The sequence below is a fragment of the Camelus dromedarius genome, chromosome 3, assembly GCF_036321535.1.
Source record: "Camelus dromedarius isolate mCamDro1 chromosome 3, mCamDro1.pat, whole genome shotgun sequence".
Taxonomy (NCBI): domain Eukaryota; kingdom Metazoa; phylum Chordata; class Mammalia; order Artiodactyla; family Camelidae; genus Camelus; species Camelus dromedarius.
In genome coordinates this window covers 112,586,736-112,605,644 of record NC_087438.1, presented here as the reverse complement: position 1 = coordinate 112,605,644, position 18,909 = coordinate 112,586,736, and the positions used below count along the sequence as shown (strand labels likewise).

The 18,909-nt window shown below is 45.0% G+C and overlaps 1 protein-coding gene across 13 annotated transcripts in view; it reads left to right on the top strand.

The window, feature by feature from the left end:
* EBF1 (EBF transcription factor 1) overlaps window positions 1–18,909 on the top strand; it is a 384,787-nt gene that overhangs the window by 234,802 nt on the left and 131,076 nt on the right. For all 13 annotated transcript variants that reach the window (XM_064484498.1, XM_064484499.1, XM_064484497.1 and 10 more), the window contains one exon: window positions 9,872–9,953. In XM_064484498.1, the coding sequence (XP_064340568.1) occupies window positions 9,872–9,953 (82 nt within the window). The remainder of the gene's footprint in view (window positions 1–9,871; window positions 9,954–18,909) is intronic.

The following is an 18,909-nucleotide window of genomic DNA, read 5'->3' as shown; positions in this document are numbered from 1 at the left end:
CACTCATTATTTTTAGCTCCTAATTTATCCATTGCAAAATAGGGGCAGCATTCTGTAGGTCCTCTGCTGAATGATACTCACCTCAATTCTTAACGAAAAATAAGTTCTTTGTCTTTTCTTAAAGTAATGCCTAGTCAGAGACAATTCAGAAAATACAGAAAAAGTGGGCAAAAGGAAGAAATAATCTTTGTGCTATAATTCAGCATTAATGGCCATTAATATTAACAGTCAGTCAAGTCGGATTATTGTCTAAATACAGCTGTACTGGATACTGTGGGGAAGAGAAAGGCACTACTCTGCAGGTGTCTGTAGTGCTGTGGACGGGCAGACGGTTACTCAGGTAACTGGACTACAAGATGGGAAAGCCAAGTGTGGCAAGACCTGGGACGGAATGGAGGAGGAAGAGACTCATTCTAGTTGGGGTTCTTGGGAAGTTTCCTGGGCTCAGTGCATCTCAGCTGCTCCTGGAAGGATAAGTAGGATTATGGGAAGCTGAGATGGTGTGGGGGTGGGCAAGGCGTTTCAGACCCAAGAGTGCAGCCTGTGGCGAAAGCAGCAAGCGAGCTTCATGTCCAGGGCACGGGGTCTAACTCGATGTGACTGAAGCAGAGAATGCTGGAAGGTGAAGAGGAGGGGACCTATGTGCCTGGAAAGGTAAAGTTTTGGCGTTAATAGGAACTTTGAAAGACCTCAGCCATAAAAAAGAATAAAATAATGCCATTTGTAACAACATGGATGGACCTGGAGACTGTCATTCTAAGTGAAGTAAGCCAGAAAGAGAAAGAAAAATGCCATATGATATCACTTACAACTGGAATCTTAAAAAAAAAAAAAAAAAGACAAATTAATTTATTTACAAAACAGAAACAGACTCACAGACATAGAAAACAAACTTATGGTTACCAGGGGGGAAAGGGGTGGGAAAGGACAAACTGGGAGTTTGAGATTTGCAGATACTAACTACTATATATATAATAGATAAACAAGTTTATACTGTATAGCACGGGGAACTGTATTTGATATCTTGTAGTAACTTATGGTGTAAAAGAATATGAAAACGAATATATGTATATTCATGTATGACTGAAACACTTTGCTGAACACCAGAAATTGATACAACATTGTAAGCTGACTATATGTCAATTAAAAATATATATAAAATATATATACTAAAAAAAAAAATAAAAAGATACCCCAATTGCCCCAGCTGGACTACCCACAACAGATGAATACTTTATGAGTATTCAACCTTTCCTGGTAATTACTCAAAAACCCCATCACCCGCAGAGTCAATTTTTTTTTTTCCTGGAAGTTCAATTTTAAGTGCTTTCCTTAAAAATGAAAGATTATTTTTGTTTTGGAGAAAAACTTGAACCAAAAATCATTGCGATCTTAGTTTAACTGGTATTAAGGGCACAGAATTGATACATGGTTGGCTGTTTGGGAATATTTTTTGAGTGAATGAATGACACGGAGCGTTTATACTTCAGAAAGTCTTTTAAAAAAAATAGTGAGTTGGGTGTTCAGAAAACCCCCACATGTTTCGGTTACCGTGGATTTGAACTTCTTGGTCTTCCTCTATCACCTCCATAGGGGAAATTAATAGCGAAACTCTGAGTCCGTAGGAGGAAAAGTGAAATTGTAACAGCAGATTCTAAATGAGTCTGCTTTTAAATTTTAAACACATGGGTATTAAACAGAGGGATATTAAAAGCCTTTCATTTTCAACCTGTGGTTTTCTGTCTGAAAGAAAGACATTCAGAGGTATGGTGACTTGTGGAACTGGTAACCACAGGTAGCAAAATTAAATCCCTACGGTGATGCTCATTGGCTCCTCCCGAGGGGCCCAGATTACACTGGCCTTGCTTTGGCACATGGTTCTCTGAACTTGGTTTGGCTGTGTTACCAGACCCACTGGTCTTTTATTACGGTTAAAATGCATTTGAAATAGGCGAAAGTGTTCATTTGCAAAACTGAAACACAGTAACATTTATACTTGGGAATATTCTACTGTTAACCAGAAATATGCATGCTGACTTCAGCTCTAATCTTGAATGAATCTGGTGATGCCCATAAGAGCAGAGCCAGATATGGCCAGCGATCATACTCCTATAATAAATATATAACATACCCAGGAATGTCATTTCATGGATGTGGGTTTTAGAGGCAAACTGCCCACAGTCAAATCCCAGCTCCACCACTTACTATTCGGGAGGAAACCTTGGGCAAATTACATAACCTTTTAGGAGTGTTATCGATAAAATCAGGATAGAGGTAATGCTGCAAATGGTCGTTGTGAAGAATGAATGAATGAATGCATGGAAAGCTCTCCGAACAGGGCCTTGCATGTGGTAAACTCACGTGTCTGCTCCAGCACCTAGCAAGTTGGCGTGTTGTGGTTCCTCCTGCCTCACCTTCTATGCCTGGCTCTGTGGGACCGGTCACTGCTATTGAAAGTTGCAAATGCACTTGCCTCTTTCCCAGCCTGGGGAAGGATTTGCACAAGGGACTCAGGTTTCCAAGACCCGATGCCTGTCTCAGATCCCGTCCCTGGGTCTGCAGGAACTGTGGGCTGCGTGATTCCTTGTGGATCACGATCCTTGTGATAGAAACAGTTTAAGACGAATGCATCCTCAGTCTGCGTAGCCCGGAAAAGGACAAACCCTTGGGTTTGTTATCTGCCTCATTCCTGCTACGTATCAAACTGTTAGGATGACTCTAAATGTCTGCCCAAGGACGGGGTCTGTACCTCAATACACTTGGCGTTAGAGTAATCTTTGTAAGAGAGTATCCTTGAACACGAACACCGTCTCTCCGACACCCACTTCTGCAGTCTCTGAATGTGTGATACTTTTTCGTTTAATTCCCACTCGCACTGGCAGCAGTTGGTGTTAAGCTACAGCTCCCTTGCTCTGAGTTCTCTTCTCCATGTCATTTCTAAAACATTGCATTTCATTCTTTCCCCACTGGCCGCTGGTTACTTGTCCTCCGCTCTCTCCTTTTACTATCCTAGGGCTTCTGTCCATCTTTCAGATTTGACTTCAAGCCAGAGGAGACCCATTTGCTGTGAGTTCCTTAAAATTATTTTTAAATTCTTTACTCTGATGTTAGGCTATCCCAGCACATCATCATCATCATCATCATCATCATCATTATTATTATTATTATTATTATTATTATTATTATTATTGTTATTATTATTATTGTTATTATTATTATTTGTAAATCCTCGCCACTAATTATGTCCTTCTATCACGGCCCAACTGTGAGCTCTGAGGCTGTGGATGCTTTTCAAATTGGTCGTGTTCGTCCTTTCAGGCTGAGAACACTTTCCAGAAATGCCTAAGATGTGAGGGACCGTGGCCAGGGGAAGAGGTAAACTCCTTAAAGTCAGTGGCCAGTAATAGGGGCGCCATATGCTCTCCCCCTGGGGTCCACGAGATAGAGCCACAGCCTCATGTCATTTCATCTCCCACTGCGGGAAGGGAGGAGAGAATTTACTTCATCTGCAGAGAAGCCCCTCCGTGACCTCACTTCTCCCCTTCCTGCCTTCCCCACCTCTCAGACGGGACTGTGGGGCTTTGAGTCAGGGCAGGTCCTCTCTCAGCGTGCGTTTTAACATTGGGGAAGGAGAAGAGGTCGGCCGGGTGGTGAGACGCCTTTGGCGCACACGGGGTCAGCCGCCTCGGCCCGCCCTGCGGCAGCCCTGGCATTTTGGCTGACTGATGGGTATCATTTTTCACACGGATGAACTGTAGTCTGCGACTTCTTCTGTGCACCAGGAGCCCAGAAGTGTTGGCACTGAAAATAAAGTTTTCTCTTTCTCGCTGTTTTGGTCCCCTGTTTTCAAGGGAGACCTGTTTTTCACAGCAGTGGCCGAGGACTGGCATTTACCTCTTCACGGAGGGCTGCCGTGGAGTGAGTAGGGATGGCACTCCTGAGCCAGTCCCTGGCATCTCTGGCAGTCTGGGTTGGGAGAGGTGCTTTCTGGTTACATATTTTCAATTTGAGAGAACACTTGTACTCCTGGAAAGTCTTCCTGGCTTACATCGGGGCAGTAGATGTGGTCCCAGAGGCCAGTGGTCCTGCACTTCGTTGTCAAAGCAAAGAGGATGGCACGGTCCGCGGCAGGGACCCCTTAATAGAGGCCCTTTGCAACATGAGGCCTTTCCCTCTCCGCCCTCCAGCCAGTGTGGGTGGGAGCAGCTTGAATTTCACACAGAAGGGACCCCACAGTTGTTCCCACACAGCTGTTTCCTTCACCGGGCCAGAGTGGGTCTCTGTGTCTTGAATATCTTTGACGAGGATCATCTGCCACGCAACCATCTGCAGGCATAAGTCAGAGCAACTTTCAGGGACCTTAAGACTGCAGATGGGGGTTTTATGTCTCAGTGTCGGTGGGCCTTGATGCTTCTCCGTTCCAGCCTGGGCATTATGAGAGCAGCTGAGAACATCCAAATGTGATTTTTCAGAATTTGGGGGCGGGGGGGAGGTAAAACCTCAACCTGCTCAGCCCAGATCTGTTGCAATGCTTTGCATAATAATTAACGACGTACAAGCGGCTGCCTAATGGCTGGTTTTACTGTGTGTGCCCTTCAGTTGTGACGAGCTGGGGTCCTCTGTGATTTAAGCTGCCACCTCTCTCCTTTATGTCTTGGCCTCTGGGTAGAGCGGCTGGAGTCATTATTCTCGCTCCTTGGTTTCTTCTGTTTTTCTTTTTGTCGGTCTCAGTGAAACCTGTAGTTCTTGTCGGTTACATAGATCTTGGCTTCTTTTCTTAACCTTCACATTCAAAGGGAGAAGAATACTTTTTGTACGTGAAGTCTCAATCTCTCTGAGCGCTGGGCAGTGAGCAGTTGCCGGGGATAATTGATGATGAAAATAATTACCCCTTCTTCTTCGCCGGGTGCTCTTTAAACACTCCACGTGTATTACTCATTTGATTCTCGATACCCCTCTGAAGTAGGCGCTTTGATTTTCCGCATTTTACAGATGAGAACATTGAGGCACAGAGAGGTTAAGTAACTTTTCTAAAGTCACACAATTAATTGAAGAGGGAAGCTAGAATTATGGTGAAAGCCACACCACGGTCCCGGGAGGGAGGTACTGGTATTTCCACATTTTACTGAGGTCGCTGAGGTTCAGGGAACTGTAGAAATTTACCCAGACTTGTCTTATCTTTACCCCAAGATCCTGTCCAGTATACTCTACTGCTGTCTTCCTTTTAGAATGTTCCCATTTTCACCCTTCGGAGGTCCCGGATTCTGTTTAGTTGTATAAATATTTACTGAAACCCTGTTCTGGGTCCTGTGCCATGTGCTGGGTATACAGAGATAATTTTTGGTTATTTTTACATCCTCATATGGATTGGGTCAGATCCTGTTGGCTAATTCCATCAGTTTTCCTTTTGAGGGAGCCTAGTGGTACCTTTGGTATCCAGGACACATGAAAGCTACTCCTTATACTGAATATGTTTTGGTTGGTAAAATGCAATACAAGTAAATTCCTGAATAAACGATTTTGTTCTACAAGTGTGTGTTCGGTTCAGTTAATGTTCAGTGATGGGTAATGTCCTGCATTAGAATCACTGACGAACCTAAACACAACTTTTAATAGGATGTCACTTTGGGTTTTATGACCATCACTTTCCTAGTTGAGGTAGTGGATTGCAAAGTTCAATAGCTCCAGGGTTGAGCTCTTTATTGGGTTGGCTTTTGGAAAGCTAACATCGTATTAGAAAAAATCATGCAACTGGAAGTCAGGACATGTGGATTATAGTTCCAGCTCTCAGAACTATTATAATGGTGTGAGTGTTGTCACGGCTCCTGATCACTTTTCTCATACACACGATGGGGACGTTACACTAAGTGATGGTTTACGTCACTTATAAAGTCCTATAATTCATGCAGAAAATACACACCATGGTGAGTCCTTTTGGCCAACAGAGTATTGGTTTAGTTCTGACTGTAGATAAATGTCTTAATTTTACTGAGTCTTCGTTTTCTTGCCATTGAAATGAGTTGGTCATTCGTGGCGTGCCTATTTATAGGACTTCTGTGAGGAGTCAGGGAGGTTCTTGGGGTATACGTGCTTTGGATAATCTAACAGTATATGAACATAAGACAGTATTTGTATTGAAACTTAACTGAAAAGTGTCAGATTTCTCACCCCACCCCCCCCCCCACCCCAGAAAAAAAGACTGGACTTGGTCCTTTGGGCTGTTTCCTGTAGTTTAGAACTCTGGAATTCTGAAGGGCCAGTAGGCTCTCCATCCTGCCTGAGGTCAGTTTCCCACGGCTGGGGTAAGGCGGCACACTCTTTCCCCTGACAACACTTTAACAAACACCCCCGCCCCACAAAATGTGGTACTTTGTTGGACAAAAGTGAGGTTTTGAGTTACAATAATCTCTGCTTTGTTCAAAGCATCCCGCCACCCCCAGAACCTGAGGTCGTCTTTGTAGGCCAACAGATGTGCACGTGTCCCCAGGTTTACAGATACCTTAAAAACAGCCTGATAAATCACCCCCCCCCCCGAATTTATGCTCCACGTCTCACTCTGTCTCTCAGTGGAGATATTTTTAACTCCTACTTCTGAGTCCCCCCAGTTCCTTTAAGGAAGTGTGATCTGAAAGGGTCAGACAATTGGCATCGACTTGGAGGAAAGATCTGAAAGAATTCCTGGTGCTCCCCCTGGGGTAAGGGCTGGCTTCCCCCAAAAGAACTAGCCCTTCAGAGCGTCTTTGCCACATAAGGGCTTGTGCAAGGCCCCAGGCACCAGTTGACGCCGTCTCTTCCCCATGACAGATGGTCAAGCTTTCAATTTCAGCAAGCAATCCGCTGTCGAGAGGGTGGGCAGGGGAGTCTGCCAGCCTGCCAAGTGACAGGGCAGCTTCGGGTAACGGGGATCGGGTGTGTGCCCGACATAGCTTTTGTGCTAACGATGGTTCTGGTGACAGGCGCCGTGCCCTGGCGCATCGCTAGGGCAGAAGATCCCCTGCTCCCTTGATTCTGGTCCTCCCTGGCACAGCTAGCGTCCTATTTGCTTGTCTTTCAAAATCCATTTTGGCACCAGATGGACCCCCTCGTGGTGGCCAGCAGTTGTCTGACTTGAAGGTGTCAGAGGGTGTGCTGACAGCTCCTTCTAACACAACCTGAATCTGGCTGTTGGGTCTGGGCTCCAATGGCTTAAACACACACAGGCGGCAAATATTGTCAACCCTGGGGAACCGGGGAGGGAGGTACCCACTGGACAGAAAAAGGCGGTAAGGTCTCCCTCCGCAATATTCACGTTGCTGATATGTGGAAATGATAGTGCTAATAATTTGTCTTATTCTTACGATGACTCTTATTTACTCGTATTTGTGCAATTGCCATTGTAGAGCAACTGCTGCCGATGGTACAGTTAATATTCATATCAATACTGCACTACTTCTCTTATTGTTAAAACTGCTGTAGCATAATGGTTAAGAGCACAGGCTGTGTCTGAATTTGAGTGCTAGATGCACATTTGCTAACCTTGGGGCAAGGTATTTAACTTCCTGGAACCTCAGTTTCCTCATCTATGAAATGGGACTCATAGAGGTTATTCAGGAGGGTTGACTGGGAAAATGTACTTGGAGTTCTTCGTGTTCAGAGCACGAGGTCAGCACCTAATACTCGGAAGACATCAGGACTGTGACCGCCACCATCACCATGCTCACCCTGTGCCAGGCTCTATCCGTCATTGCCGTTAATTTTCACAATTGCCTGAAAACGGAGGGGCTGGTGTTATACCCAGTTTATAGATAAGGAAAGCGTGCTGCAGGGAAGTACGGCTACTTATCAAAGCCACACAGCAGTAGAGTTTGGATAGGAACCCCAAGCTGGATATTTCTAAGGATGGTGGCTTTTCTACCGTACCACGCTGACTCTGACTATCAAATTAGCAGTTATCAGCCCTGACGTGGGGTTTCGGTGGCTTTTAAATATTCCCTTCCAACTAGCTGTGCTTGCAAGAAGCAGCAGTTTTCCCATTTCAGTGTCTTTGGATGTAGGCTGGAACCCCAGCAAGATGGCAGCCTCGCCATCCCTGAGCTACGCCTCCTGAAGCAGTTTTGGACAGCAGTCTGTGATCACTAGGGAGCTCAGGGGTTCCGAGAGCTCAGGAGAAAGGCACTTGGGATGGTGACCAGCCCCTCAGAGCCCGTTCCTTTCCCCAGACCGCCCTACTGAAAGTCAGGGGTCCGGCTGGGCCGGCTGGGCCAGCTGGGCTGGGGAATGACCGTGTTGCTCTTGGAGCCGGATTTCACATTCCACAGTTGGCCTTCAGCCGTGTTCCGTGGGTCCTTCGCCTTGTTCAGGTTGATCAGCGTTGGCCTCTGTGGAGAGGACCTGGGAGCAGGGATGAATGACTGTTCCGAAGCCTGCATTTATTGCCGGGTGGTCAAATGCTGCATGATGTTGAAGGAGCCATTTCAGGAAGAGGTTTATGTTTTAATGTATCACTTTGGGGTGCACAGAATCATCGTCTCTCTTCAAAGAGTTATTCCCACGCCATGCTCCCTTCTTGACTGATTCTAAGAGACCAGTGGGGAGAGGTTCTGCCGAGCCATCTCGCAGTGGAGTATTCAGAAATCGGCAGAGTTTGGTGAATATTGGTGCTCTGACCTCATTACAGAGGACCCTGGTGTTATTTGGTTGATAGAAAGACTTGGTACCCAGAGTTAAACCCAGACTTGAGGCATCCTGGCGTGATGGTTCTTCACAAATTATGTGTATTGAGGTGGGGGTTTTACTCCAGTGTAGACTTGAAGTGGGGGAAAGGTGAAGACAAGAAGACAATTCTGCTAAGAATTTAATTGAGCAACATTTTAATGCGTTCTGATGTTTCAGGAAAATATTTGGGCCTGAAATCCACAGCCCTAAAAGTTGAAAGGAAGGAAGAACTTTCGGTGGCTTTTAAAGTGCTTCTTTTCCCAAATGTAGGCAGGCGGGGAGGTTTAATTGCAGCTGGATGGCAAGAATACCCTAAAAGGACACTTGACCTTGGCTGCCTTTTGGGTATGGGCCTTAAGAACTGCCACCTAAGAAATAGTCCAGAAAGTTATAGCAATATCTCATTTAATTTGTCACCCAGACCAGGGCACTTTTGAGAGTTAAAGTGGGTACTATTAATACTTACACTGATATAGCTGGTGTAGACTAGAATTGTTCCTGGCAATCTGGGACCTTTGGTCAGCCTAGCAAGTAAAACCTATGGATATCACTCTAGAACTAATTCAGAGACCAACTTGGCAGTGGGGCAGGACATTCCTTATTCAGTCACAAGCAGCTTTGTCTGCAGCAGACATGTAAGGAGACACACAAAAATTCAAAAAGTCAAAGGACTTTAGTCAGTATGCAAATCTCACCCCTTCTCCTAAGCACTACAATTTAGATTATTTTATCTGGAGATGCTAAGATAGAAAGTGTTTACCATCTCCTTCTCTTCATCCAGCGTGTATTTTGCTGGCTCATCATCTGTGAATTTATGGGGCTTAAATTACATGTTGTTGTTGGGGACCAAGAGTAATTCTCAGGCAATTATCTCCTTAAATTATGGTGAAGACTTACCCTCTGTTTGAGTGAAAATACTTCCTTGGGGGCTTAATTCTTCTGTGAGATCTGTTGGCAGCACTGAGGGCGTTCCCTTAATAAAGAAGGTCCAGTTTGGATGCAAAACAAAGGCTAAAGCTTAAACAAAATATTCTAAAACCATTCTTTCTGATTATTTCAGAAAACGCCCAGAGAACAGAACGCATGACCCAGAAGTGACTTACCGCTTTTTTTGTTGTTTTTTTAACCCTCCGTGTCAGGACTGAAATGCTAACTGTGGTCATTTGTTTCTTCACAGGTTCTTCTTGAAATTTTTCCTCAAATGTAACCAAAATTGCCTAAAGAATGCGGGAAACCCACGTGACATGCGGAGATTCCAGGTGGGTCTGTTGTGTCTTTCTTAAACCTCAATAATGACATGAGTCTCAGGAGAGGGTAAAAAAGTCTTAGGCAGAAGAAGACAGAGTACCGTTTTCCCAGAGGTGAAGAGCGGGTGAGGCTCCTGGTCCCCAGGTGTCCATACCGTAAGAGCTGTTTATATTAGAGAAGAAATAGGACTGAACCACCTGTGTGCTCTGGGTGATGCAGTGATGCCTTTGAACCTGTTTGACTTTTAAAAAAAAAATGTAAGTGAAGTAATTAGGTTTACTTACTCCTTTTATTTTTGGGGGATGTACTGGGGATTGAACCCAGGACCTTGTGGATGCTAAGCACACACTCTACCACTTGAGCTATACCCTTCACCACCTAGTTTGGCTTCTCACAGGCTTAAACGACTGCAGGTTATGTGAAATACTTATAGTAATGATGACTCCTTTGCCTAAAGTTCTGCAAGTAGAAAATTGGTAACTCGGAGCTTTGTGCTGTTTTGGAATTGGGTCACCGTCCTGCTTCCTGTCTCTACGTTCTTGCTCAATCTTGGACGTTGTTAGCAGCAATTATCTATTAAAAATGGGCCTCTGAAGAAGCAGGGCATATCTAGGGCTATGTGGGGGACAGTCTGTTTCAGAAATGTCCTTGTGTAGCACACGTAAAAGTTTCCTAGCATCAGTCAGATCCACCACCATTCAGAGCATATATTAACCGCGTATAATTACACATTTACTAAAGGAAAAAGATGTGAAAACATGTGGGTTAACTTTCAAGACACAGAATGGTAGTTGAGTTTTAGGAAAGGTTGCTGAGTTCTAGATGCATGCTTCTCAAACTCCAAAGTGCTGAGAATCCTCCAGGGGTCTTATTAAAATGCTAACTGAGGTCTGGGGTGGGCCTGGAATTCTACTTTCTAACAAGCTCCCAAGTGATGGCAAAGCCACGGACCACACTTTGAGTAGCAAGGTTCTACACCCTTGTGTCGCTCGCCATCTAATTTCATGGTTAACTCATTTGCATGGTCAATGTTAGTTTCTCCATCAGAGTCATGATCCGTCTGTGGATGCCCGCGGGGTCTGTCAGTGAAAACCGCGTGTGTGTAAGGTGTGCTCCTAGGTATGGTTAGTCAGCTTTAAGTGCACAGTGAAATATATGATCTCTGAAAGGATCTTGACAAATCTTAGCTGCATGTTCTCTGATGGGAGAGAGGGAAAGGATGATTCTGAGCACTGATTTTTGGATGTCAAGCTCTCTTTGTCTCCAAAATGATTATATTTTTTTAAGGTGAGGCTTAATAGTCTCATGAAAGAACTAATTCAGCAGAAGGGAGACATTCTCTCTTGAGATTCTGAAGCATTTCTGTAAATCATTTGGCCTCACCACCTTTTGTCCTGACAGAGATGAATGGAAATCCTGAGTCCCTGGAAAATGTTCCTCCTGGGGAGCTTCTGACCCCAAGTGAGCAGACTTGGGTGCCCTCGTCCCCACCCAGGATGTTTTGTGTTGCGCTGGAGTCAGCTTTGCTGGTGAAACAATACATGTGATGCTTTTAAGTTTGTGTTGCTAAGTGTCTTGCAACATGGGGTCGGGCTTCAGTATGAACTGTGTTGTAGCTTACCTTGGCCTTGCAATGGGCTGTGTATCTCCTTTGACCAAGATCAGGGTAGGAACACGTCATATCCAGGCACAGATCAATTCATGTCTAATAAACACGTCTAGGAGACGTGTGTGATGCCTTCTGCATACCAGGATCAACTTTGCTATATTTCTCAGGGCAGCAGAGCTAGGCATGGGCTTTGGTGACCTTGGGAATTTAAAGGAATATGTGTGTAAGATTTCTGGGGTCTTGTTTTCCCTCACAGGACCTGCTAGTGAAACGTCTGAAAGCTTTGAATTACAGGAATGTAGCTCTTAGATGAGATGAGAACCCTCAGTCTGTTATTTTTAAGAGTGTCTAGAAAGCCTTATTTTTGCAGACAAATAGTTATTCTTCATCCAGCAGGAGGGCTACTGAGATGAGGGGGCATGAGTTAGACTTCTGGAAAGCCTCCGTTTCCTCACCTGGAAAATGGAGGGAAAACGATGATTCTGTTTATTTCACAAAAAGACAACATTTTGCATGCATAACTAATTTGCACATGGTACAATATAAATGTAAGCCTTTGGAGAAAATAGTTGTGATGAACTAAAGCTGGGCCATTAGTTCAGCCCAGGGTTTCTCAGCTTGGGCTCAGTTGACATGTTTGATGGGATAGTCCTTTGGGCTGGGGGGCGGACTTGTCCTGTGCATTGTAGGACATTTGACAGTTGTCACTGGCCTCTCCCCTGTAGAGAACCCACCCCCAACCCAGTTGTGACAGACCAGAATGTCTCTAGACATTGTCAAGTGTCCCCTTGTGCTGAGGGTGCACGATTGCCCCTGGTTGAGATTCACTGGTTGAGTCCTACTCCTGCTGACCTCTGACAGACTCTTCCTGGTGACAGTGCCACTGTCCTAGAGTACACTCTTTGATGAGGCAGGAGGGCTGCCTGGCACGGCTCTTTCTTGTGATTCTCCAACTGGTCCTACAGTGGGTGGACCTCTCTCAGTAGGGGCAGCTACCTTGACCACCACAGAGTCCATCTCTGCGTTGAGGACGAGCTCTTCTTCTGTCGACAATGACAGATTCCTCAGTGGTGCTACCTGCCAGTGTGTGTTAGAACCCCGGGAAAGCCAAGGAGCAGTTTTCCAAAGGGGTGTTTGCCCCGATGGAACCTCGGGAGACCATCTGTAGGCAGGATGCTGGAGCGCCAGCAGGTTCGCTGGGCAGAGCGCGGAGGTGTGTGGAAGGGGACTGGAGCGTTGTATCCGCTCAGAGCTGCGGTGTTGGTCAGCGTTCACTTGTGTGCGTTTTAGAGAAAGGAGCTATTTCTCAGAAGACTGCCTGAGCTTCACTGAATTGACGGAGGTTTTGGCCAGTTTTCCAGGGTGAGAAAGACCCCTTATCGGATGAAGCCTGCCTCCAGTGGCCCCTGGCAGCTCACAGGACTCTGTTAGGAAATCAGCTCCCAGCTCTTCAGACGGAACCAAGACGAGGGAGATGCGTCTTCCCGGCAGCTACCCTGGCTGACAGAGCTGGGTGTCACTGAGACACCGGTGGACAGTTTCCTATGAATAGACAGACGATCGCCATCATTTTTCTCACAGTACCCTAATGGGGAAGCTGGCTTCAAATATTTTGATGTCACCGCTGCCTCTGAGGGGGAGTGAGAGAGTATGTCATTTCAGCATGAGAAAATTCTGTTTTACTCTATCTCAGTGTGGCTTTTCCCAGTTCTGAAAACAGGAGGCCTGGAGGCTTCTGAGTGAAAGGGTGCCCTCCAGCCTGTTAAGGGGCTCCATCCACCTGTCCTGGGCGTCCCATTTTGTATGCTTACCAGGCCAGCGGTCTCCATGAAGCCATGCCCGAGCGTGTCTCCTCTGAACAGCACTCGGGGGCCTGTGTAGGTGACTGAGGAAGACATAAGAAAGGTTGCCGATCCCTTGACGTGTAAAGACGTTCTGTTAAGGAAACTCAGCCTCCCAGCGGCCGAGCTTCTGGTGTGTAAACAGAGACCGCTTAATTACACAGGTCATGTCAATTACTGCGACCTTAGCGTTTTTCAAGAAATTAATCACTTTCTACAGAGCTCGGCTATGTTCATACTTTAAGGCAGTATGGAATCAACCTTGTAGAAAATCTGGTACCATCTTTTTTTCCTTTTTTTTTAAAAAAAAATTTACAATGGATGTTTTCTTTTGAAATCCCCAGACTGTGGTTAGGGTAACAACCTTGCTGAAATAGAGCAGTGGATACAGGCTTCATTCAGTGCTGGTGGGTGTGGGGACGTGGGGAGGAAGAGGGGGAAGCTATGGATGGAAACAGCTCATGACAGGCAGAATTTCACTGTGACTAAATGAGCCCGTTTCTTCATCTTGACACTAAAAAGATGCTAATGTCAAAGGACAGTGTTAAAACCATGTCACGGGTCTGGTTTTTAACTGACGGGAGCGAGACAATTCAAGGTTAAGATTTAAATCCTTATCAGTAGCTTGCCTTCTTGGGGCGGGCAGAGTCAGGCCGGTGAGGGGAGGCGCAGGCATGGGGTACCAGCTGCCATCTCAGTGGGTACCGTAATACCCAGAGTCTGGGAAGTAAAGCGACATTTCCAAATTCATCTCACCTCTTTGATAAAGGTTTCCCACAGGCCATAACTCTCTATCTGCGTATGAATGTTAGATCTATGACTGTGTGTGAACATAAATGCAAGACACTCACTGGTATCTATTGAGAGGGTAGATGGTGAGTGTATGAACAAGAGAGATGGAGTGTTTGCCCTAATAAGATGTATATTCCAGTTGGGGTCTATTAGTTAGGACAATAATAGCTGCTGTAACAAATAGACCAAAGAATATATAACAGCTCACATACAACAGAAGGTTATTTTTTGCTAACGTAATGGTGGAAGGCTGGTGTTCCTGGTCGGTGAGCAGATCTTATACAGGAAGTAATCTGGGGACCTGGCTCTTTTCATTTTGTATGTCCACTCTGCCCTGGAACCTTTCTGTCTCCATCCATCCAGTTGAAGCATAAAGAGTGCATGGTCAGGGCACGTGGACTTATTAAAAACCTGGTCTTAAAATGGATCCTTGTCAAATCTGCCCACATCCTACTGGCTACAAGTCTGTCACGTGGCCACACGTAACCACAGAGAGGCCTGAGGTTGCCTAGTCGCGGACAAGAGGAAGAAGGACGTGGATATATGGGGGGAAATTACCATCAGCTGCTACAATGTGTACGAATAATTACAAGTCATGAAAGACTTTAATTATTGCTATAAAGACAATGAAACGGGATATTATGAGAGAGAACAACAGTGTGGGATGGGGTAAGGGGACCTACTTTAAAGCAGGTAACCAGGGGAAAACTTCTGAGAAGGTGACTTTTAATGTCAGAGCTAACAGTTAAGGATAAATCATCCCGAGAGGTGCCAGGAGCATTTTCTGAGCAGAGGGAACAGCAAGTCCCAAATTCACGTTCATCTCGTGTTTGTCTGGGGAGAGGAGCATTCTTCTTTCACTTACTAGTCCTTTGGAGTGGAGGACAGGAAATACGTGGAGAAACCACCTACTTGTTCTTCCCAAAGTCCCACCAAAAACGTGTGGTCTTTTAGAGATGATGACATGGTAAATGACATTAGGAGGCAACTCCCTGCCTTCTTTGTTGTTTGGTAAATTCTATAAATTTTGGAGAATCCTTGCTATTTATTCAGAAGCCCACAGAGGATCTGAATCAATGTTACATAGGACATGATTAGAGGATTCTTAAGACATATGCCCAAACTCTGCAGCCTCGGTCTGCTTTTAAAGGCACTTAAATGAAGAAGGAAATATTCTCAACCCTTTTATTTCCCTCCCACCGTCCCCCACCTCTGTCTTACATTGTTTTGACAAACAGCACATGTTGCAATTAAATTCTTTACCAACAGAATGCTGGGGGCCCGAGCTCCAATCCCTCTCTTCATACAGAATAATTTCAAGATGCACCATGCTGATTAATTATACTGAAAGCAGCTCTAATGATAGTTTCAGGATACAGGATTAATTCACATAACATGGTAAATACAAATGGTGGATTTTCAACCTGATATATTAAACCATTACGGCTTATTGGGCAAATATGTATCTTGGCATGAGCCCCGTGCTGGGCCTTGGCAGGAAATATGCATCACTGAAAAGGAATCCTTATGAACGGGGTTTGATGAGTGGTAGCTCGGCACTTAGAGGAAATAAATTCCTACATTAAGTACAGTTGCTATTGAAAGAAAATGTAAAGTACATGAAAGGACAGATGTGAAAGCGTTTGGTTTGATCGTGTTGCCGATGGATGTTGGTTCTGAGGATGCCTGTGCGTACCGAGACTTACCCGCAAGATATTCTTACATTCTTCCACTTTTGAGGTTGGACCCTACAGAGCTCTTATTATGTGTGAGACACTGTGCTAGGTGTTTTACGTGTATAATCTTATTTATTTTCCTACCTCTTTCCCTGGTTTGCTTTGCTCCCTATGAGCACTGACCTTCCTTCTCTTCCATCATTCCTCTTCCCCAAATACACTGAGCTCATTCCTGCCTCAGGACTTTTGCACTCGCTCTTCGTCTCCCTGGGGAGTTCTTCTGCCACATCATTTGATGGCTGGATACTTGTACTTGGATTTCAGATAAAATGCCACCTCCTTAGAGAGGCCTTCCTTAATCACCCAATCAAAAGGGGCTCCCGCCTGGGCATCTCCCCTATTTTATCTTCTTCTTGGAACTTCTCACATTCCGAAATTGGCTTTCCTTGCTTATTAGCGTCTGAAAACCCCTTTTTTTGTCCCTAATACAGACTTAGGTCTTGACGGGCTGGGACTTGAGCTTGTTCACTGCTGCTCCTCTAGTACATGGAGTAATGCCTGGCTGGCCCTTATTCCTATGACTCAGTGACTTATCCAAGCTAACACGCTAGCAGGTGGTGGAGTTGGGGTTCACACTCAGGACTGTGTGACCCTGGAACCTGAGCTGTTGACTAACGTGCTGTTTTCTTGCTCAGTTTCCACATCTGTGCACCACAGTCCCGCCAGCATTTCTGTGTGTTTGCGCTTACTGCTGCTTAGAATGGCCAGTGGGAACATATAAACAGAGGGCACCAGTTCAATGCCGGCAGCACCATCCAGAGTCATCCACACTGTCCTGACCCACGGAGAGAGACACCAGGTTCAGATCAGCGATGAGCTTTTTCTGCCCGGCACGTGTCACAGTTCAGGAGACAGAAGCCGAGTCTAGGGTCCAATGGTCCGGATTAGTTTAGCACAAGTGTCCAAGGGTTTCGAAGTGTCTGTGTTTGTCCTACTGAGAAGAGAAGAGGTATTTTTCCCCTGAGCCTTAACGAGTGGATGGGATTCAGTTTCTCCCTCCCTCCCACGGTTCCACTCTGTTACCTCCTGTAAATTCATGCATCCTCCATGATTTTTAGTGAGTTATCTGGGATCTTTCGGCCAGATAGAAACTAGCAATCAGGCTGGTTTCAAAGAATATCTCGTTCCATACCAGTCAAGGATATTTTAAAGGACAAAATTAATGAAGATCCAAGTGCCGCAGACCATTTTTATGTAAATAATACCTGAAGTGTAGCCAATCAGATGGAAAACAGGGATGTATGTATATTAGAAGATAGCAGGAGAGTGGGAGGAGAGAGGGCTTCAGCCAGGAGTCTGTACTGGGAGGCCAGAAGCGGCTGTGGGTGAGAACTGGACCTGGAGTCTGAAGTTTCCCGCCAGGCTTGTCTCTGCTCCTAATTTGTCCTATGATCTTAAGGATGTTTTAAAGCCTTGGGCCAGGGTTCTCCAAGCTGTAAGAGGAGGCAGTGGGCAGATATGCAGGATCATAACTACTTGAGGACACCTTTTGTCATTCTCTCCTACAAACCTCTTGGGATGATATTTTTTTTTTCAGCCTAACTGCATTTATTAAGCATTGCATTCTCTATTTTAAAATTATTCGAAGCCACGTGAAACTGCCAATTCAGAGTTCCTCGTGTGTGTGAGATAACCAGGGTTTCCAAACGGAATCGATATGATCCCGTATCAACAAAGGAGAGTTCATGAATGTGTTGGGATGCAGCCTTACTGTGGATGAGTCAGCATTCCCTCTCTGCAATGTTGTTCCCATCACTACATTTGAAACTCTTCATTGGAAGCCACTAGATTGGCTGATCTCATTCATCCTGATATATCAACAGTTTGTGACTCATTGGAGGAGTCTGAAAAGAGTGGTTCAGCAGGCAGGTTGGGTGGAGAATGTGGACTGTGTGAAGTTGAGCGTGGAAGTTTGACCCGATAGGCTTTATTTTGTAGGGCAGTTTTAGGTTTACAGAAAAACAAGGGGGAAGCTCCCAGAGTTCACTGACTCCCTTAATAACCCCCCCCCCCGGTTTCCCTTATTATTAACATGTTGCATTAGTATGATACATTTGTTATAACTGATGTGCCAGTATTGATACATTATTGTTAATTAACGTCCATAGTTGACACTAGGACTCACTACGTTACACAGTCTATGGGTTTGTACAAATGCACGATGTTATGTATCTCCCATTACAGGGTCATACAGAATGGTTTCACGTCCCTAAAAATCCTCTGTGCTCCACTTGTTCATCTTCCCTTCCGCTTCCCTAACTCCTGGCAATTACTGATCTTTTTACCATCTCCATAGTTTTCCCCTTTCCAAAATGTCATGTATTTGGAAATTATACAGTATACAATCTTTACAGATTGGCTTTTTTCATTTAGCAAGTTGCACTGAAGGTTCTTTCATGTCTTTTTGTTCCTCCATAGTTCATTCCTTTTTATTGCTGCATAATATTCCATCCTATGGATTACCGGTTTGTTTATCCATTCACCTATTGAAAGACATTCTGGTTGCTGATGCCTTTTACTTGGTTGAATTTTTTATTGTTATAATGGTAGGTTCACGTGTGGTTGCACACAGTTACACAGAGTGATTCTGTGTCTCCTTTACCCAGGCTCCCCAGTGTAAATATTTTTGTAAAACTATTAAGCTATATTATGTTGTACTACAAAGTAGCCATATACGATATAAACATTGATACAATCTACTCATCTTATGCAAATATTTAATTTGTACTCTTTGTGTGTATGTGTTTTTAGTTCTATAAAATTTTATCATGTGTGGGGTCTGTGTATCTGTCACTACAGCCAATATATTGGACATATGTGTCCAATTTCGGCCAGATAGAAACTAGCAATCAGGCTGGTTTCAAAGAAACCAGGGTCCCTCCTGCTGTCCTTCCATCACAGCACAGCCACCTTGCCTCTGTCCCTGACCCCTGGCAACCACCAATCTGTGTGTGTCCAAGTTTCCTCTTATAAGGATGCCAATCAGATT